The sequence below is a fragment of the Apodemus sylvaticus genome, chromosome 1, assembly GCF_947179515.1.
Source record: "Apodemus sylvaticus chromosome 1, mApoSyl1.1, whole genome shotgun sequence".
Lineage (NCBI taxonomy): Eukaryota > Metazoa > Chordata > Mammalia > Rodentia > Muridae > Apodemus > Apodemus sylvaticus.
In genome coordinates this window covers 208461565-208483610 of record NC_067472.1, presented here as the reverse complement: position 1 = coordinate 208483610, position 22046 = coordinate 208461565, and the positions used below count along the sequence as shown (strand labels likewise).

Below are 22046 nucleotides of genomic sequence, written 5' to 3'. Positions count from 1 at the left end.
TAACCTCGGTTCTATGGATCCAATTGAGGTGGCCAGGCTTTTGTGGAAAGTGCTTTACCGGCGTTATCTCCCCAGCCTTGTTGATTGTATTTGTAAGTCTGTGCACACTTTTGCCTGCATGTTTGTGCACCGTGTGTGCCTCATATCTTTGGAGGCCAGAAGAGGGCATCAGATCCCCTGGAACTGGAGTTGCCGCTCTGAGCCACCATTTGGGTGCTAGAACTGAAGCTGTGTCTTTTGCAAGAGCACCACGCGCTCTTAGTCACCGAGCCATCTCTCCAGGCCTCTACCTTTTGTTGTTTTTGTTTTATCGACTACGAACTATCTATGTTGTCCTCCAAGCTAATTTTGAACTCATAAAAATCCCCCTACTTCTGCCTCCTGAGTTCTGGGATTAAAGGCATGTAACATTCTTGGCTCTATTTTATTTTTTGAGAGGGACCGGTCATGCAGGCAGCTTGACCACCCGGGAGGTGGCTAAACACTTTAAAAAAAAAGTTCCTGGATAGCTGAAGCCAAGCAGGGGTCCTGGGTGCTTCTGTTGGCTCTTTAACATCATTTAAGTTGCACCTCTGTAAGTCAACTTATGTCCATTGAGTATTATGTGTTCTTGGAAACTAACCCCTTTATTATAACCTCTCTTTTTACCTGTTGGAATTGAACCCAGGACCTCACCACATGCTAAGCAATTACTCTAGAACTCCTTTTTAAGCCGGGCGGTCGTGGCGCACGCCTGTAATCCCAGCACTCTGGGAGGCACAGGCAGGCAGATCTCTGAGTTTGAGGCCAGCCTGGTCTACAGAGTGAGTTCCAGGACAGCCAGGGCTACACAGAGAAACCCTGTCTCGGGAAAAACAAACAAAACAAAAACAAAAACAAAAAAGAGAACTCCTTTTTATCCCCTTCCCCATGTTTCAGTTTTCTGAGTGTTGATACTCTCCCTACTGCCACCAGACACAAAACACCAATTTACATTTAATTTATGTATTTTAAAGTATATTTCAGGTAGTTCAATCTTATATATATATATGTGTTTTTTTGTTTTTTTGTTTTTTTTTTTTTTGGTTTTTTTGAGACAGGGTTTCTCTGTGTACCCCTGGCTGTCCTGGAACTCACTCTTTAGACCAGGCTGGCCTCGAACTCAGAAATCCGCCTGCCTCTGCCTCCCAAGTGCTGGGATTACAGGCGTGAGCCACCACCGCCCAGCCTTATATATTCTTTTTAAAGATTACATTGTAGTGTGTTGTGCGTGTACGTGTATATAACCTGCAAGAATTGGTTCTCTCCTTTCACCACGTGAGTTCCAGGGATTGGACTCAGGCCCATCAGACTGGTAGCTTAGTCATTGAGGAGTCCTGGTCAAGAACTACCCAGATCAGCCCATGGGCGTGTCTGCGGCGGATGGTCTCCGACTGTAAGCTGAGGTTGGGGTGCCGCCATCGTTCTCGGGCCGGGTGCCCTGCGGTGTGTGGGCAGCGGGATGAGCCTGAGCCGGACAACAGCCGGGAACCAGCATTCCTCCAGGCTCTGCCTTCTCAGTGAGGCTCTGTGCCTGGAGCTGTAAGCCAGACAGAGTCTCCTCCTGAGTCGCAGCCAACAGAATGAAAGATCAGAGTGCACACGCTCTACTTCCACGGAGACACACCTCAGGTGGCACCCGCCTAGGGATACTGTTGGTCTCGAACCAAGAGAGCAGACTCGCCAGAACATTTGGACACAGGCGAGAGGCATAGAACTACAGAAAGACGTAGCTCTCCTTGAGTCTTCTCTGTGCCATTCTTCACACTTGCTGCAGTGATTTTTGGTTTTGTTTATGTATCTGAAAATTTAACATTTCAGCTGCCTTTACCCTGCCCGCAAGTTTGACTTCCATACGCTTTGGTTGTTTTCTTATTTGTATTAGATTTTTTACTTTCAGACCTGAGCAGACCAAAGCTGGGTTTATCCCATCACAGCAGGGCGAGCAGGGAAGAGACGGGGAAAGGAGGGACAGAAGAAGGTCGACTTGTAAGCTCTCTAGTGTACTAGTTAGCTTGAGCTGTATCTAAGTACCGTAGACTGGTTGTCTTAGAGAGCAGAGGGTGGGGGACCGGCTCAGCAGTTCGGAGCACTTGTTACTGCACAGGTTCAATTCTAGCACCTACCTGGTGACTCACGTCCACAGCTGCAGTCCCAGGGCATCTGACGGCCTCTTCTGTGCCGAGACCAGGCTTGTGTGTGGTACACAGACATATGCGCAGGCTAAACATTCATACATATAAAGTATTTTAAACGTTTTTCTTCTTCTTCTCCCACACGTGCTGACAGCAGCTCCCACCCCCTCTACTCCTCCCGGTCCTGCACCCCCCCCCACACACACACTCACCTCCCCAGAGCCACTATTTCTCCATTTCCCTTCAGAAAAGAATAGGTCTCTCGGGATGTCAGAAGACGCAGTGAAGCCCGGGCCCAGGCAGACTATGTGACTGGGCCCCATGACTGCTGCTGAGTTGGCGTCCTTAGGCCATGTTCTCCACCCCCCTGGCTCCCACAGTCCATCCCCCCTCTCTCTGGGGCCCCCTGAGCTCTGCCTAATGTTTGGCTATGAGTCCCTGCTCCTGCTTGATATTCTCACACAATTAAAATAAAAAAATTAAGTCTTTAAAGGAAGGTTTTAGGGGCTGGAGAGATGGCTCAGCGGTTAAGAGCACTGACTGCTCTTCTGAAGGTCCTGAGTTCAAATCCCAGCAACCACATAGTGGCTTACAACCATCTGTAATGGGATCTGACGCCCTCTTCTGGTGTGTCTGAAGACAGCTACATATAATAAATAAGTAAATCTTTAAAAAAAAATAATAAAGAAAGGTTTTAGAGGAGAGGGTAGGAAAGACATTGTACCCAAGGATACCCCACACACCCGAGACCTAGTTCCTCCAGTAAGGCCTCACCTGAACTTCTCGGAGCCTCCTACCAGCCAGGAATGATGAGCCTGTGTGGACATTTCCTGTTCAAATCCCAATGTTTGTGGTCAAAATTAGAACCCACATAAACTTAACAATATAAACAAACACTATAAGCTTTTCTTATCAAGAAACACAGGTTCTCTGAAACAGCTTTTGCAGAAGAACCTGATTGTACACAATCTAATCACACAAAAGAACTCAGACTTTATTTCTTATATAGCTTACAGAAGCTGGAAAAGGGGACAAAAAATAAATATCAAGCATGTTGGACAGGTCAAAGGAAACCAGCCAGTACCTTAACCCAGGAGTTCTTCCACGAGCTCCAGCTTGAGCTGCTGTGACACAGCACCACAGACGCCGACTCAGGTCCTCACAGCTCCTCCACAAGCTGGAAATTCAAGGCGAGGGCAGCAAACTGGCCAGGTCCTGCTGAGGTTTCTTCCTTGGTTTGCAGAGGGCCTGCTTGTGTCTCACATAGCACAGGAGACAACGCCCTCTGGTGTCTCTGATCAATAAACACATCAAAAGGGCCCAGCCGCTCCACAACTCCATTAATCTCATTTCAAAATAGCATCACATTGAAGGGTTAGGGCTTCAACACATGAGTTTTGGGGTGGCACAAATATCCAGACTGTAAAAACCCAAACATATATGTCAAGAGTAACTTTTTGTAGAGCAACTAGAAGTATTATATGAAAACACCGTTTACTTATATAAATATAGATGATTTATTTTCAAGTAAAAAAAAGTAAAAAATAGCTTCTCCCTGCTCTGAAGTTCCTCATTCTTCAGTATCTCCTGCCCAAGTCCCCAGCCTGTCTTAGTAAATTTTCACAGTGTATCTTCACAGCCATGGAGGCAGTGTGGTACTGACTACTGCTCCACACCCACTGTAACTACAGTTTCTAGCAACTAAAGACTCACTCTCTTCATTCTCACCCCAGCACAGATCTGTCAGGAAAAGGCACCCTGCTTTGCCTGGTTTGCCTGTTGGACTTAACACTCTATTTTCCTGGGACCTCAACTAAGGCTCAAAGTTCCATCCAGAAAAATGAACTTTGTAGTTCCGGTTCACTTTATGTATCCAATGATATGACATGCACACTACACTAAAAATGAAATGTCTACTGAAATACAGTTTCATTCACAAACCCTGCTCCGAAATTCTGAGCATACCTCAGCTGCTCCCAGACCTTCTTCAGAATCTACTGACTGCTCTTGCCCTTCAGCTTCCAAAGGGAAAATATAACGTGGCCCCACATACACAAAACATGTGTTTGGCAGATCATTCCCATCCTCCAATTAATGATTGACAATTTATGATTTTTCAGCCTTCTGATGGTACAGAAACAATATCCATTCGACTAGGAATTGGGTCAAATTGTGATCTTTCCCTAGGCTGATGACAAGCAGGATGATAACTCTGGCAATGCTGGGCGGCAGGACCAGGCCGCGGTTTCCGGGAGGCCACACAGTCAGGAGAGTGGACACCTGGGACTCCACCTTACACCGTGCTGCTGGGTGATCACATTTGGCAGGTCAGGGATATTAAGTATATATTTCGTTTGGGACACACATCATCATAAGTCAAGAACACTCACACGCTCCATGTCTCTGAACACCTCTCTGTACCCTGTTAGCTTTTTCAGCTTCAGTGGCAGCTTTAGGATGTTTCCTCCGAATGTGTAGTCTGATGTCGAATCAGAGACGAGCTCCGACTATAAGCTTTACCACATTTGCCACATTCATACGGTTTCTCTGAAGAATGACTTCTCTGATGTCGGATAAGGTCCGAGCCGCTACTGAAAGCCTTCCCACATTCATTACACTCATAGGGTTTCTCCCCAGTGTGACTTCTTTCATGTAGAATGAGGGATATGCGCTGAGTGAAGGACTTCTTACATATCTTGCACACGTAAGGCTTCTCTCCAGTGTGAATTCTTTCATGCTGTGCAAGATGAGCGCTCTGGCTGAAGGCCTTCCCACACAGGTCACACTCGTACGGCCTGTCCTCGCTGTGAATCCTCTTATGTCGGGTCAGAGAGATCCGGTGACTGAAGGCCTTCCCACATTCCTCACACTGATAGGGCTTCTCGCCAGTATGGATCCTCTGATGTTCACTAAGAAATGACTGACGGCCAAAAACTTTACTACACTTATTGCACTTGAAGGGCTTCTCTTCCGAATGGATGTTGAGATGTACTTTAAGGTTTTTCATCCCACCAAACATCTTCCCACATTCCTTGCACTGAATGAGTTTCTTTTTCCTTTTATGAATTTTCTGGTGCTGAATAAAGGATGAAAGGCGATTGCACACCTTCTCACACTTGTTGCATTTAAACTGCCTCTCCCCACTGTGGGTCCTTAGGTGCAGAATGAGGGTGGAGAGCCGTCCAAAGTCTTCCCCACACCTACCGCACTTGTAGGGGTTGCCCTGCGTGTGAGCCCTCTGGTGAAGCATTAGCCCTGAGACCCTCCCGAAGGACTTCCCACACTTCCTACACAAAAACGGGTTTTCTGACTGGCACATTTTCTGCCTCGGACCTTGAATTAAGGCCGCCTTACTTTCTTGAGTTTTCTTTCCAGTGCAAACTGTTTTATGTACAAGGACTGTCTTCTTTTTGAAGCCTCTCCCGTATTTATTGTCTTTTTGTATTTTCTTTCTGTTGTGAATCCTCTTATGAAGTAAAAGTGATGACCTCCTGCTGAAGACTCTCCCACATTTTCCGCACTGGTGAATGCTGTCAGTCGTATGATTGTCATGGGGTAGACTGAGAGAGAGGCATGAATCTGAGGCCTTCTCATGGTGAAAATTTTCCTTTCCATTATGAATTCTTCTATGTATCAGAAGAGTTAACTTTTTATTAAAAATGTCCCCACACTTATCACACTCATAGCTTTTATTCCGATTGTGAACTCTCTGATGAGTCATGAGGGACAAGATCTGCCTGAAGCCTTGTCTACAGGTACTGCACTCATAAGACCTCTCTCCAGTGTGAAAGTCTTGATGAAGTTTAAGAGATAAGCTTCGAAAAAAGGTTTTCCCACAAAGATTACACTTGAAAGATTTTGTGCCTGAATGTTCTTTCTTGGGTTTTCTTGGGACTGAATTCTTGTTATGTTTTGCCTTCTCTGTGGGAACCTTTTGTTGTGAAGAAGTTGGTTCCTTACAGATGGTTGGCCCAGATTTGTTACATTGATTTGGTGGTAACTTCTTGGTCTCATACTTAGAGCCTGATTCTGAAAGACACCAAGAAGTTGGGGTTACTTTTCCTGTGACGAAATGAAGCTTGTATAAAAGGACTCATTATCGTGATTATAACAACCCAATGTTAACAAGAACCATGTGTCTTACCATATAGTCCCCATTACTATAGTAAGATCTCGTGATGATTACTTTTAATCATTGGTGTGACAAAATCCAGAATCACCTAGAAGAAGGGAGGGCCTCTGAGGATATCTTAATTACCTTAATTCACTATGGGCAGCACCAATCCCTGGGCTTGGGGTTCCAGAGCGAATAAAAAGAAGCAGAAGATAATTATATGAATACTGTGGGTGGGGCCATTCCCTAGGCTTGGGTGACTTGCAAGCAGAAAGCCAGCTGAGCAGTGCACACATGAAGCCATCTCTCTGCTCTTAACTGCGGATACAGCGGCTGGCTGCCCCAAGTTCCTGCTGTTTTAACTTTCCCTCAGGGATGGAGCGTAACCTGGAATCATGAGCATCCTTTCTTCCTTAAGTTGCTTTCTTCTGAGTGTTTAATCACAGCAACAGGATCCCAGGAATGTTTGAAGTTTGAAAGTGAATAAATCAAGTTTTTATGTACGTGATGTAGTTTATACCATATGCCACATTTAGCTCCAGACTGTTCATCAGTTAAGTGTAATTTACTATATGAAACATTTCTAAAAGGGGATATTTACACAAAAAATGTTATGTGGTTACTTGGGACTAATGGTGGAAATAGAAATTAACTGCAAATGGGTAAGAAAAATGTTACCTGTGCGATAAAAATCATCTAAAACTGAATTATGGAGACATCAAACTTTGTAAATTAATGGGAAAATGAACTATGCTCTTTTCTTTTTAAAGAATGAGTTCACAATATTTCTTTCTTTCTTCCTCTTCTTTTGTTTTTATTTGTTTGTTCTATTTTTGTTTTTGTTTTTCAAGACAGGGTTTCTCTGCATAGCCTTGGCTGTCCTAGAACTTGCTCTGTAGACCAGGCTGGCCTCAGACTCACAGAGATCCACTGACCTCTGCCTCACAAGTGCTAGGATTAAAGCCGTGCACCACTACCACCCACTGCGGCTGGACAATACTTTGAAAGTGGGCGAGTACCTCTATAAAGTTATAAATACTAAAAGCACGTTCCTGAATAGCAAATCCTGAAAACTATACTTGTCCTAACAATGATGATTGATGGACATTTAAAACTATAAAAACTTCAAACTTAAAAGAAAGCCGGGCGGTGGTGGTGCACGCCTGTAATCCCAGCACTCTGGGAGGCAGAGGCAGGCGGAATTCTGAGTTCGAGGCCAGCCTGGTCTACAGAGTGAGTTCCAGGACAGCCAGGGCTATACAGAGAAACCCTGTCTCAAAAAAAAACAAATCCAAAAAAACAGAGAGAGAGAGAGAGAGAGAGAGAGAGAGAGAAAGAGAGAGAGAGAGAGAGAGAGAGAGAGAGAGAGAGAGAGAAACAGGAAAAAACTCCAAGAAAACAGAGTAGCATATTAAGCTAAAAAGAATGAATCTATTATTTAGTGATCAAATTGGAGTCGGACATATTAGTCTGAAATGGCCCCAATTGTGCCAATACCGGTGCTGTCATGTCTGATTCCAGGCAATCAGGAAGCTAAGGCAGGAAGATCCTGAATTTAAAGTCAGCTCAAAATTGTCTTGAAATTAAGGGGAAAAAAAGTACCTTTAAAAGAATTCTTTTTTCAGGGAGGGGGATGGGATAAGGAGTTTTCAGAGGGGAAACGAGGAAAGGGGATAACATTTGAAATGTAAATAAAGAAAATATCTAATAAAAAATAAAAGTAAATATTAAAAAAAAGTTTAAAAGAATCATTTTTTCAAATAATAAAGTACATATTGATTATAGACCTTAATTTATTGGGGCACAATAAATAGAGCATAGGCTTCAGGACTGTGCTAGTCAATATAGTACCAACTAGTCACATGCACTGACGGGCACCTAAAATGTGGCTGGGCTGATATGGGGTATGTATGGTATGTGAGTATATCATATCACACATCATATACAGCGGAGTGTGAATGCAGAGGGGCGATAGTCAGCCCGAGCATGGCAAACGCACCCTAACAGAAGCCCCTCTCCATTCCTTCCCCCTGTTAACCCTTGGATTGCACCCCTAAAGCTAGCCACGAGGACTGCTCCTGGCCACTCCCTCCCCCTGGGGCTGACTACTGCAGTCCAGATATCAGAGCACTGAAGGGCAGCAATCAAAGCCGCCTGGGCTCACCCAATTAACATGCCCAACTAAAATTAAGCACCTCATCTAACGGGGATCCCCCTTCACCTTTATAAGCTGCCTCTTGCCTGTGGCCACACCCGTCCCCTCTCTATCCGGAGGCAGTCCTTTGTCCCTTCCCCCTGATTCCTAGTTCCCTACCCTCTCCCCCATCCTCTATCCCCCTGCCCTTGTCCCTTATCCCTGCCCTTTGTCCCTCTGGGCAAATAAATCTTTGTGCTGAGAACTTGGTCTAGGGAGTCCCGAGCCATTACCAATCTCTTACACACCTGTCCACAGAACAGTGTTGAGTTACAGGGGTGACACCATTACATGGGCGGAGGTCCCGGGCCACGTAAAAAGAGCGTGGGATGAACACAACACAACTTACTGACAGTCATAGCTGCTCTTCTGTGGCTGTGTGAATAAGAATGACCCCACAGGGTCATGTATTTTAATGCTTAAACAACAGCTAATGAAATGGAAACAGGAGGCAGAGCCTAGTTGGGGTGGGTGTGGCTTTGATGGGCAGGCGTGGCCTTTGTCGGGAGGGTGTGGCTTCGTTGGGAGGCGTGGCCTTGTTGGGTGGGCATGGCTTTGTGTGTGGGGTATGCTACTGGGACCAGCTTGAGATTTCCAAAGCATTCGTCAGGCTTAGTCTCTCTCTCACTTCCTCTGTGTGTGTGTGTGTGTGTGTGTGTGTGTGTCTGTCTGTCTGTCTGTCTGTCTGTCTCTGTCTGTCTGTCTGTCTGTCTCCCTCCACCCCTCCTCTGCTGGCAAATCCAAAAAAACCAAAAAAACAAAAAGCAAAAAAAAAAAAAAAAACAACAAAAAAAGAAGCACTGATCCAGCTTCTTTATGTGGTTAACTCATGTGGTTATCTCTTTAGTAAACTTGTTAGCTACAGGAAACCTTCTCAGATCAACTCTCATGGGCCCAACAGGCTCCATCCAGATAAGTATACCTACCTAACCTATTCCAGAGGGTGGGATTCCTCTGGGTTTCAATTGTACATCCTTAGAAAAAGTTTTCTTTCTCCCAAATGTACTTAATCTTTTTGTTTGTTTGTTTGTTTTTTCGAGACAGGGTTTCTCTGTGTAGCCTTGGCTGTCCTAGAACTCACTCTGTAGACCAGGCTGGCCTCAAACTCAGAAATCCCCCTGCCTCTGCCTCCCAAGTGCTGGGATTACAGGCATGCGCCACCACCGCCCGGCTAAATGTACTTAATCTTATTCCCTACCTATAACAATGCGTTTCAACATCTTGTCAAGTCCAGGCACTTACTATATCCAGAACAACTCCAGAGAAGCAACCTTCAGATGCTCCAATCTCCTCTCAGCTTCTCTAGACACAGACAGCTTCTACTGGACCTGTTCTCCTAACCTATCCTCAGATGGCTCCACAGACCCTGGACAGCAAGGAAACAGCCAACTTTCCTAAGACTAGACAAACACCCTCCATACCCATCCCTCTAGGTTCCCCAGAGACACGTGGCCCCCAATGTCAGCATGAAGCAGCCAGATCTCACGACGACCCTATTCCTGCTTCTCCATCACCTCTTTCTAATCTTTTCTTTTTTAACTAAATGAAAATGGGAGAATGTTGGTACTCTGTCTGGACTCCACCCCCACGGTTACCTGGCAACAGCCAGGTATGCCTGGCCCACTATAAGAGGGGCTGCTTGGCCCCTCCCCTCTCTCTTGTCTCTTTCTCTCTTCCCTCTTGCTCCCCTGCCCTCCCTTTCTTCCCATTCCCTTCCCCCTCCCTTCACGTGGTCATGGCCGGCCTCAACTTCTCCACTCTCTCCTCTCTGCTTTTCCCTGTCTGCACTGCTCTCTTAACTCCCCTCCCTATACCCTAAATAAACTCTAGTCTATGCTATACCATTGTGTGTGTGTGTGTGTGTGTATGTGTGTGTGGTCTCTCAGGGGAAGGGATGCCTCAGCACGGGCCCACTGAGGCACCCCCTTCTCCCACACACCCACAGAACAGATCTTAATAGCTCTTTCTTTTTATGATCACAACATGGGAGCACTGTGACTCAGATCCAGAAACTCTGCAGGTTGGTATCAGGAAACCTGTGACATCACATAGGCGACAGCCACCGTAGTCCCAGAATCCATGTGGCTCACCTCCCACCTTTACCTGTGACTACAGCAGCATCCATATATAAAGGAAGCCCCCCTCTGTCTTACCCCCCTTCTCTCTCCGCCCACCACCTTGCCCTTTCCTCTCAATAAGCCTCATGTGGAACTGTCTGGCTTGGTGTGGTCTTTCTGAAGCCTCCCGACGATCCTAACATTGGTGTCAGGATGGCTATGCAGAGGACCTGCAGACTCAGGCGGCGGGGCCGTCGCCATCCAGCGCGACAGTGAAGCTGCCGCTTCTGATGCTGGAGAACTGACACCACCTGGACACTGCCACGGCCATCACCACCAGCAGCCACGGCTACAGCACGTGGGCTCCATCTGCAGTACCTGCCGTCATCCACCACATGGGTTTCCACTGCTGCACAGACCATCACTGCCACCCCACAGTGCGAGCTGTAGCACCGCGGCCCACCTCCAGTTGGCGGGAGGAACCCTGTACGCCCAGATGGCACCTGGCCAGCCTCTTTTGGGCTAAGGGTCTGGCTTTCAATGCCCTGGTCCTTGTGACCAGCCTCCTGGCTGACCTGAGTTAGGACACGGGCCCTGGGGTGCTCTTCCTTCTCGGAAGGAGGTTAAATCCCTTTGCTGAAAGTTCTTAATACTAGGTCGAATTCCCAGGGAATTGTTGCAGCCGTGGCCCCTAGATGTTCGCGTGACGGCCCGAATTTCTAGCTTAGCCGTTCAGCCTGTTACTGAGAAGTCCTTGGGATGCCGGTACGAATTGTTCAGTAACTTCCCTCTCACCCAGTGGGTGCCAAGTTGTCTTCGACTGTACCTCCAGGCACCCCACTGGGATGTCTCCTGGAAAATCTCGAATCTCTGAAATTAAGACCCAATTTGAGGCGCTCAGAACTGATACACCCCTGCGATAAGGCCCGGAATACCCTTTAGATAAGAATTCCAAATGGCCACCTAATGGCACGCCACACCCGATTGTTTTAAGAGCGCCCCACACATGCTGCCAGCAGGCTGGTATGTGAGTGAGGTGGCCTCTGGCCAAGCTTTTCCCATCTTAGCTCTCAACCCTCCCTCTGCTCCTCCTGTTCCCCACCCAACGTCTCTTAGCCAGGAAGCCTACCCTCCCTCCACTAGACGGCGCGACAACGCTTGATCACGCCAACGAGCCGCCTCCATGCCACCGAAAACCCAGACTGCCGCCTCAGTTTCTCCTTCTTACCAGGCCCCAGAGCCTACTAGCTCTGCCTCTTCAGACGCGCCCCCTCCTTCTGTGCCAGCTGCAGCTTGCTCCAAATGGCCTGCATTGGCGCCAACCTTTACCCCTCCTACCACGCGCACGCGCACGCGCTCTAAGGCCACCGCCAGACCCTCAAGCTCGCCAGCAGTCCCTCTGCTCCTTCTTCCAGCCAGTCAACCCACTAACACTAACATGCTTCCTTTACCAGCTTCTCAGGTGGACCCCCGACTTTGGGACCCCCCTCTTTTGCTAAACATCATTCTCCTGTTGTCATCCAGTTACTGGGCTCTACAAGATACATCACCCCGACTCAATACCCCCCCTCTCTCCAGAGCCTCAGGGGACTTTAGCCTGTCATTTCCGATCTCTCAAGGAAAAACTTCTTCCCCCCACTTCTTCCCCCTTCAACACCCCTTTACTAGCAGTTAAGAAACCTAACACGCTGATTCTGCAGCGGTCCCCGCCATCCTGTCGTAGCTAATCCCTACACACTTCTTCCCAGTATCCCCTGGGGGGGTGCTCATTCCCCAGTCCTAGATCTCAAGGACGCATTTTTTCTCGATCCCTCTCAACGCCCAGTCAGAGTACATATTTTCCTTTACCTGGACAGATCCTGACACCCACTTCTCTGCCCAGCTCGCCTGGACTGTTCCGCCTCAGGGATTCTGGGAACGACCACGCCTACTTGGTCAGGCCCTGGCTTCTGACATACTCTTTTTATCTCTCCCTAAATCTAAGATTGTACTTTATGTAGAGGACGTCCTTTTCGGTAGCCTGTATCTAGAGATTAGCCAAGCAGACACCTCTGTTCTTCTAAATTTCCTTTCCAGTCGAGGATACAGGGTCTTACCTTCTAAAGTTCAACTGTCCATTCCTCAGGTTACTTATTTGGGATTGAAAATTACCCCAACCTACAAGGCTATTACCTTAGATAGAAAGAATCTGATTCAGTCTTTAACTGTTCCTTCTACAAAGGAAGAGATTTTATCATTCCTAGGAATGGTTAGCTTTTTACGTTCCTGGGTTCCTTCCTTTTCCCTCCTTTCTCGACCCTTATACGAGGCAGCGTTAGGCCCCACCCATGAACCTCTTCTCAAATCTGTTGCCAAGCCCTTTCAGAGGCTCCAAAAGGCTCTCCTTAAGGCCCCAGCCTTACATCTCCCTGACCTGACTCGCCCTTTTTCCCTCTATGTAACTGAAAAGGAGGGATTTGCCCTTGGAATCTTAGGCCATCAACTGGGACCTTCCTTTGCACCTGTAGCATACTTGTCAAAAAGGCTGGATTTAACCATCCAGGGATGGGCACCTTGTATTCGTGCCTTAGCAGCTACTCAACTCCTTATTCGAGAATCAAAGAAATTAACCTTGGGGTCTCCTATAACTGTACTCTCTTCTTATAACCTGTCACAGCTCCTAACTTACAAAGGCCTGCAGACTCTACCTCCCTCCAGAGTTTTTTCTCTCCAGGTAGCGCTAATAGAGGATTCCACGCTCACCTTCCAATCATGTCCTCCTCTTAATATTTCTACTCTTCTCCCCCGACCTAATACTAACCACTCCCTGTCTCATTCCTACACTGAGACTTTAGAGCAACTATTACCTCACCCCTCACACATACAGGAGGCCCTGTATTGCCTCAGGTTATCTATACTTGGTACACAGATGGAAGCTCCTTTCTATATGACGGGACTAGAAAAGCTGGCTATGCCATAGTGTCAGACACCGAGGTGGTAGAGGCACAGGCCCTTCCTGTACACACCACTAACCAACAGGCTGAGCTGATAGCTCTCACCCGTGCCTTTCAACTGGCACAGGGACAATCCCACAACACCTACACAGACTCCAAATATGCTTGCTTGCTTCTTTCTTTCTTTCTTTCTTTCTTTCTTTCTTTCTTTTCTTTTCTTTCTTTCTTTCTTTCTTTCTTTCTTTCTTTCTTTCTTTCTTTCTTTCTTTCTTTCTTTCTTTCTTTCTTTTTTTTTTTTTTTTTTTGAGTCAGGGTTTCTCTGTGTAGCCCTGGCTGTCCTGTAACTCACTCTGTAGACCAGGCTGGCCTCAAACTCAGAAATCCCCCTGCCTCTGCCTCCCAAGTGCTGGGATTACAGGCATGCGACACCAACACCGCCCGGCCCAAATATGCTTTCTATATCCTCCTGTCCCACGCTGCTATCTGGTTTTTTTGTTTGGTTTTTTTTTTTTTTTTTTTTTTTTTTTTTTTTTTTTTTGGTTTTTGGGTTTTTTTGGATTTGGTTTTTTCGAGACAGGATTTCTCTGTGTAGCCCTGGCTGTCCTGGAACTCACTCTTTAGACCAGGCTAGCCTCGAACTCAATAATCCGCCTGCCTCTGCCTCCCAGAGTGCTGGGATTACAGGGGTGCGCCACCACCGCCCAGCCCACACTGCTGTCTGGAAAGAGCACGGGTTACTTACCACAACAGGAGGATCAGTAACTAATGCAAACCATATTTTAGCCTTGCTAAAGGCCTCTCATCTCCCCACAGCTATTGGGATTGTCCACTGCAGATCCCACCAGACAGATGACTCTATTGTATCTAAGGGAAACAACCGAGCTGATGAGGCAGCTAGAGCTGCGGCCCTTAGGGGGCTAAACTCATCTCACCTTCCCCAAGACATCCTTACACTACAACCCACATCTCTACCTCCACCCCCTGACACTCGCCAAACTCTATCCTATCTTCACCAACTCTTTCATCCTAACAGCTGAGCGTTATCTTCTCTTGTTAAGACCCACTTACAGCCTACTCCTGAAGACTTATGTTTCTTAAAAATCTCTCACCACTTCTTGCAAAATTTGTCAGAGGTCAGACTCCAACTTGAGGTATCATAGCACCCCTTTTTCTACCCATCAGGCTAGAGGGTTCCTTCCTGGAACTGACTGGCAACTTGACTTTACCCATATGCCCACTGTCACACGTGTCAAGTACCTCCTGGTCTTGGTGGACACCTTCTCAGGGTGGCTGGAAGCATTTCCCACAACTAACAAAAGAGCTCATACAGTCTCTGATCTCCTCCTCCGAGAGATCATCCCCTGATTTGGTGTCCCAGCCCCCCTCCAGTCAGACAATTGTCCTGAATTTACTTCCCAGATCTCTCAGAGTCTATCTAAGGCCTTAAACATCCCTTGGCATTTTCACATTCCCTACCATCCTCAATCTTCAGGTAAGGTAGAAAGAACCAATCGCTCTTTAAAAACCACTCTTGCTAAGCTATCACAGGAACTTCACCTTGACGGGGTAAAATCCTACCTCTGGCTCTTTTCAGGCTACGAGCTCTCCCCAAGCGACCTCTTCTTATCTCACCCTTTGAACTCATGTATGGACGTCCAGTTTTAACTCCTGGTCTCTCACCTAAATGCTCTCCCCTCCCAGACCACCTACTCACCCCATTGCTTTGCCACCTTCGCTCTCTCCTATGGGACTTTGCTGACCACCATCTACCGCGGCCACAGACTGTCTCCTGTCCACTGCCTGTCAACATTGGAGACCAAGTCCTCTTATCCCCTCCAGATCATCAGCCCTCACCCCTCTCTCCCAAATAGCAGGGCCCTTTTAAGGTGATTCTCGTGACCCCTAAAGCCGCTAAACTCGAGGGGCTCTCTCATCAGGTTCACCTGTCTCACCTCAAACCTTTCATTCTTCCACCTAAAAATGACTCTTCTTCATACACGTCAGCCCTAACAGGATCGTGCTCTGTTAAGCTCCTCTGGATGCTAAGACCACCCACCTTGTCCCCAATCCCAGAAAATCAGGCTCCACCCCTACAGCCGAGCTCGACCTCACTGGATTAGGCATGGGTTTCTTGTCCTACCCCTGCTGTTCTTCATTTCCATCCAGGGCAGTCCTTACATCTGGAGATTCGAGGTTCAAGAAACACCCACAGATAACAAACAGTCTTTCCAAATAGGGTCAGGAAACTGCTCCATAGCCAGATGTCAGGAACGGATCCAAATCTCGATCATCCCTGTATCTGTTATCCCATCTAAATATTATGATCTCTATACTTGCTTTCTCTTTGATCAGACAGAAGATTACTGTAAAAAATGGCCAGATGAATATGGGGGCTGCCCACATTGGTCTTGTCAGATACATATGCTAGGATCACAGACCAATCATTTCTTCTATCAACACCACAAGACACTCTTTTTCTGTATACAAGACCCGTGGGATTCCAGGTGGGAGACAGGAGCTGTTGGTAAGCTCTACCATAAAAATCAGCCTGTGTCCCCAGTAAGTACTATCCATATTCAGAGAAAATATATCTCAATTGCCCAACCCCTAGATATCAGAAAAGTAGGGGAGATAATCAAACATTCCTCCAAGGTCCTTGATTCTTTGACATCACCCCTCATAAATGGCACTAACTTGTCATTTCACCTTTTGCTTCAAACCTTGACCTCGGTGTACCATCTCCTTAATGTCACCAGGCCTGGTCACTTTAAAGATTGCTGGTTATGTATAACCCCTGGAATCGACTCACAATTGTCACTTACAGCCTCTCTGGTGATACTGCCAAGTAACCTTACTTCACCTTTTGTCAGCTGTCCTGACTCCGATGTCACCATGACTCCATGCCTTACCTCTGTCCCTCTCTTTGGCATGGCAAACTGTTTTAAGACCTCTGGGACATGTTCTGTAGAACACTAAGCTCCCTAGACTGTAATAAAACCGCAAGCCTTGATATATCATCTCTGCCACAGTGCCCTGCAATCCAGAACACGTCAATTCTTTGTGGCACTCAGGTATATCATCGCCTACCTGCCAGCTGGTCAGGAGTTTGCACGTTGGTTCTCCTTTTCTTTGAACTAGGTGTAATCCAGGGAAACGAGCCCCTGCCAATTACAGTTGTAGATATGATAGCTGCCCAACATAAGAGGGCAGTTCAGGTCATGCCATTCTTGGTCGCTATGGGAATAGCCATAGGTGTTGGTACTGGAGTTGCAGGGATAACGACTTCTCTGGCCCAATACAATACACTTCCCAGTTTAAAAGCGATCTCCAGGGAATGACTGAAACTGTGCTTACTATCCAGAAACAGATCAATTCTTTGGTAGCCGTGGTGCTTCAGAACAGACAGGGCCTAGATGTCCTGACAGCTAAAGAAGGTGGTCTTTGCCTGTTCCTCCAAGAAGAATGCTGTTTCTACGTCAACCAATCCAGGATAGTGAGAAATAAAATCCAGGTGCTACAGTCAGACAAAGAATTTCAGAGAACGTGGTATCTCCAGTTCTGGGATTTTCAAAGCCCTATATGGAAGTGGATACTCCCTTTTGTAACGCCTTTTCTAGTCATCTTCCTGGTGTTATTGTTTGCTCCCTGCCTAATTAATCTTGTTTCTAAATTCCTTCAATGACAAATACAAAAAAATTCTAACAAAACTATTAATCAGTTCCTGTTACAGGATTACCAGTTGCTGCCCACAGAAGAACTGCTGTCCACAGAGGAATCTGATGCAAACGTTTACCAAGTAGACCCCATGGTGAAAGTCAGCTACACCCCAAAATTGACCACACCCCTAGATAGCAGGAAGCAGCTTGAGACATTCTCTTTCTCTTTCACCATTGGCTTCCCTCTCCTTTTTCCTTCTCTTTATAATAAGAAGGGAGGAATGTTAGTATCAGAACCTCTGAAACCTGTGACGTCACATAGGCAACAGTGCAACCTGTATACCTGTTGCCAAGGCAATGGCCACCATGTTCTCAGAATCCACTTGGCTCACCTCCCACCTTTACCTGTGACCCCCACATCACAATCCATATATAAAGGAATCCCCCCTCTCTCTTACCCCCTTCTCTCTCCGCCCGCCACCTTGCCCTTTCCTCTCTCAATAAACCTCATGTGGAACTGTGGTGTGGTCTTTCTGAAGCCACCCAACAATCCTAACACTGGTAAAGTGAGGAATTAAAGTAACATAATTTCACCTTGAATCCACAAGATCAGATAAACAAGAAGTCTGGCTCCCCAAGGCTCATAAAACTTGGTGGAGAAGCGGGTAGGGAGAATGTTAATGTCAGGACAGAGAGGAACATGTTTCTTTCTTTCACACTAATTTACTACAACTGAGAAGGCCCCACCTGGCACCACCCACTGGACCTTAGGGAAGATTCCCGAGTCCCCCTCCCTGCCCAGCCAGTTAATGTAAAGGTCACCAGAACAAGCAACCATTACGTGCCTAGTTGTTGTTGCTATGATCTGCCCTCAAAAACTGTATACAAAGCTTATGAAAGAAAGCAAGGGGGTTGACCCCAGAGCACAGAAAAAATAAGCCTCTTGCTTTTGCATCAAACTCCGTTCCCCAGTCTCAGCTGGGGGTCTCCCAGTAGCTAAGGCTCACTTTGAGTCTTCTACAACTATGGTCTCCTGCCCAAGTTCAAGCCAGCAGGACCAGTCAATAGTCTAGCAGGCAACACTAAAACAACACTCAGTGGTTTACAACAAACAAAACAGAAAGTGGAAGAGAGTCGGGGTGGGGAAGGGGGGTGGGGATAGGGAAGGCTACGCTGCCGGAAATGCTAAAGGAACAAGACACAGAGAGCAAGTTCTCCACACAAGGGAGACTTGTTTGCCAGAGGGATAAAATTCAGGAAATAAAGACAAGACAGGAGCCAGACAAAGGACTAGGAGGAGGGGAGGGAACAGGTATCAGTCCCAGAGGGACAGAGGACTGCATCTGGACAGGGAGGAAACAGATGTGGCCCATGGGCAAATGGCAGTTTAGTAAGGGAAAGGGAAACCCTGTGCTAGGGTGAGGTGTTCGGATTTAATTGGCTATGTGAACTAGGTGAGCCAAAGAGGGCTTTTAATAGCTGAACCTGAGGCAGACGCAGGCAGACGCAGGCAGACGCAGGCAGACGCAGGAGGAGGAAGTGGCCAAACAAGGCAGTGGATCTTGTAAGCTGTTTTTTTAGCAAGGCAGAGGGAATAGGAGAGAAGAGCAAGGCCTGTCGGAGTCATGTTTGTCATGATCGGGCTGGCTAGAGCCCCTTCAGATATACTATACTATATACAGGTATAAGCCCTCAAATATAAATGTGTGTGTGTGTGTGTGTATACATATATATGATGTGTTGATGCTTTTAAAAGAAACTGGGCAACGGAGAGATGGCTCAGTTGTCAGGAGTGTGCCCTACTGCATACATACACTGCAGCAGAGGACCCAAGCACACGCACTGGGTAGTTTACAACCAACCACCTGACTCTAGCTCTAGGTGAATCAGATGTCTCTCCTATCTGCTGGCACCTGCACTCATATAAACATATATACATAACTCAAAAGAAAGAAAGAAAGAAAGAGAGAGAGAGAGAGAGAGAGAGAGAGAGAGGGAGGGAGAGGGACGGAGGGAGGGAGGGAGGAAGGAAGGGAGGGAGGGAGGGAGGGAGGGAGGGAGGGAGGAAGGGAGGAAGGAAGGAAAGAAAGAAAGAAAGAAAGAAAGAAAGAAAGAAAGAAAGAAAGAAAGAAAGAAAAGAAAGGAAGGAAGGAAGGAAGGAAGGAAGGAAAGAAGGAAAGAAAGAAAGAAATAGAATTTTGGAATGTGTCATAGAATACTTCCTGGTTCCTCTCCCATTGGCTTTATTTCTTCACGCTTTTGTTTTCTATGTGCGTGCAGGGACATGGCGAAACTAGATAACGGTGCTGGATCCCCTGGAATGGAGTTACGGTACCACCCACCAACAGTGCTAAGACCCAGACGCAGCTCCTCTGGAAGAACAGTAAGCTCTCTCGGCCACCAAGCCATCTCTACAGACACTTTCTAATCTTTCTTTGCACCTTTATGGACTGAGGAGTTCCTCTTTTCTTATACTGAATATTAACACACCCCTTCAGCCCATCCCCCTGCTTCAAAGAAGGGATTCTAAACCAGATCAGATGCTAACGCTAAGCCCAGTGCTATCACAGAAGCCTGAAGACCGAGTTACATCCCTGGAAAGGAGGAAGGAGAGAATCATTTCCTCAAAGTTGTCCTCTGACTTCCACACATACACTGGAGCATGCACATGCCCACACACAGAGAACATACAACACACACATATTAAAAATAGTTAACAGCAAGCTAAAATAAAATAGGACATATTCAAAATTCTAGAAGGCAGATGAATGTCTATACACAGAAAGATAAATGACAAGATAGAGTCAATGCATTCAACCATATGAAAAATGTCTTTGAGATGGCTCAGACAGTAAAGGTACTTGCTTCTACATCTGATGACCTTAGCTTGATTTCTGGGACCCACATGGGGGAAGGAGAAAACACAAATCCCATACATTGTCATATGATGTTCATAAAACATCTACATGCCTCTCTACCACCTGACCCTTAGGTATGCACACACAAAAAGGTAAGAGAAAAAACAAAACCCCCTGGGCTAGAGATATGGCTCGGTAGATAAAACACTTGCTTAACATTAAGAGCCAGAATCTGGATTTCCAGAACCCAAGTAAATGATAGGTTGCCCTGGTAGCCTGTCTAATTCTAGCCTCAGGTTTGTAGATGGGATATCCAGGGCAGGCTAGCTAGCGAGACCAGCTGTGGAGCTCTGGCTTGACTGACAGACTGCCTCAGGGAGAAGATGGGAGACTGATGGGGGAGGGTTCCTGACACCAGCCTCAGGTCACCAAATGCACATCCGCACTGTACCCACATGCAAACACGCATACATACACATGTTCAATGCATGCACATGTGTGTGTAACACACACACGGACAGAGAGAGAGAGTGAGAGGAAAAAGAAAAAGGTTTTTTAAAAGACCAACTTTCCTATAACCAAACAGAAAACAAGAAATAAATAAAATATGCTTCAGAACAGAATGAGAAAAACAAATTTTTGTTTTTAGTTTTGTCCTACTTTTTATTGTTGTTGTTTGCTTGCTTGTTTTGGTTTTCTTGAGACAGAGTTTCACCGTGTATCTCTGGTCAGCCTGAACTCACCAGGCTGGTCTTAAAAAAGAGATCCACCTGCCGCCGTCTCCTGAGTGCTGGGGTTAAAGGCATGTACTACACTACCAGGGCAACATCTTTTCTTTTTAAAACAAAATAAATAATAGTAGTAGCTGTCCCCACTCCCCAGGACCTGTGACCTTTCTTTGAGTCATGGGTTTACCCTTGTGGAGCAGGACAGAAATCCGATCAGACTGGTTGGCCACTTCATACACCTTCAGGGCAACACTACACTAGTGAGCACGCCCTGCACTGTGGGCACACCCTGCACTAGTGGGCACACACTACACTAGTAGGCACGCCCTGCACTGTGGGCACAGCCTGCACTGTGGGCACACCCTGCACTGTGGGCACGCCCTGAACTAGTGGGCACACACTACACTAGTAGGCACGCCCTGCACTGTGGGCACACCCTGCACTGTGGACACAGCCTGCACTGTGGGCATGCCCTGCACTGTGGGCACACACTACACTAGTGGGCACGCCCTGAACTAGTGGGCACGCCCTGAACTAGTGGGCACAGCCTTCACTGTGGGCACGCCCTGCACTGTGGGCACACACTACACTAGTGGGCACGCCCTGCACTCTGGGCACATCCTGCACTGTGGGCATGCCCTGCACTATGGGCATGCCCTGCCTGGCAGGTAGGTTCTGCTATGGCTTCTTTGTATACTTAGCTATCTGGGGTTTGAACATGAAAGGTTCCCAGAAGGGCTCATGCATTGAAGACTTGGTCCTTGGCTGGTGGGTGTAACCACTAACAGGGGCTCGACAATGTGAGTCCATCTGCTTTCATTGGTAGAGTAATCTCTGTGTGGATTCTTACCAGGCTGGCAGTGCTGAGGGGTGGTGGGAAACAAGAAGGTGGGCCTAGTTAGAGGAAGCAGTCACCAGAGACATGCCGTGAAAAGAGCACCTCTCCTGGGCACACACCCAGAGGATTCCCGGGCATGCAATAAGGACACATGCTCCACTATGTTCATAGCAGCCCTATTTATAAAAGCCAGAAGCTGGAAAGAACCCAGGTGTCCCTCAACGGCGGAATGGATACAAAAATGTGGTATATTTACACAATGGAGTACTATTCAGCAATTAAAAACAATGAATTATGAAATTCTTAGACAAATGGATGGAGCTGGAGAACATCATACTAAGTGAGGTAACCCAGTCTCAAAAGATCAATCATGGTATGCACTCACTGATAAGTGGATATTAGCCTAGAAACTTTGCATACCCAAGACATAATCCACATATTAAATGATGTCCAAAAAGAACGGAGGACTGGCCCCTGGTTCTGGAAAGACTCAGTGCAGTAGTATAGGGGAATTA

General features: G+C 46.9%; 1 protein-coding gene across 7 annotated transcripts in view; it reads right to left on the bottom strand.

The window, feature by feature from the left end:
• Positions 1 to 3123: 3123 nt before the first annotated feature.
• The window catches only part of Znf667 (zinc finger protein 667), a 30574-nt gene continuing 11651 nt past the window's right edge, over positions 3124 to 22046 (bottom strand). For all 7 annotated transcript variants that reach the window (XM_052172240.1, XM_052172238.1, XM_052172235.1 and 4 more), the window contains one exon: positions 3124 to 6182. In XM_052172240.1, coding sequence (XP_052028200.1) covers positions 4606 to 6182 — 1577 coding nt within the window. In that variant the 3' untranslated portion in view covers positions 3124 to 4605. The remainder of the gene's footprint in view (positions 6183 to 22046) is intronic.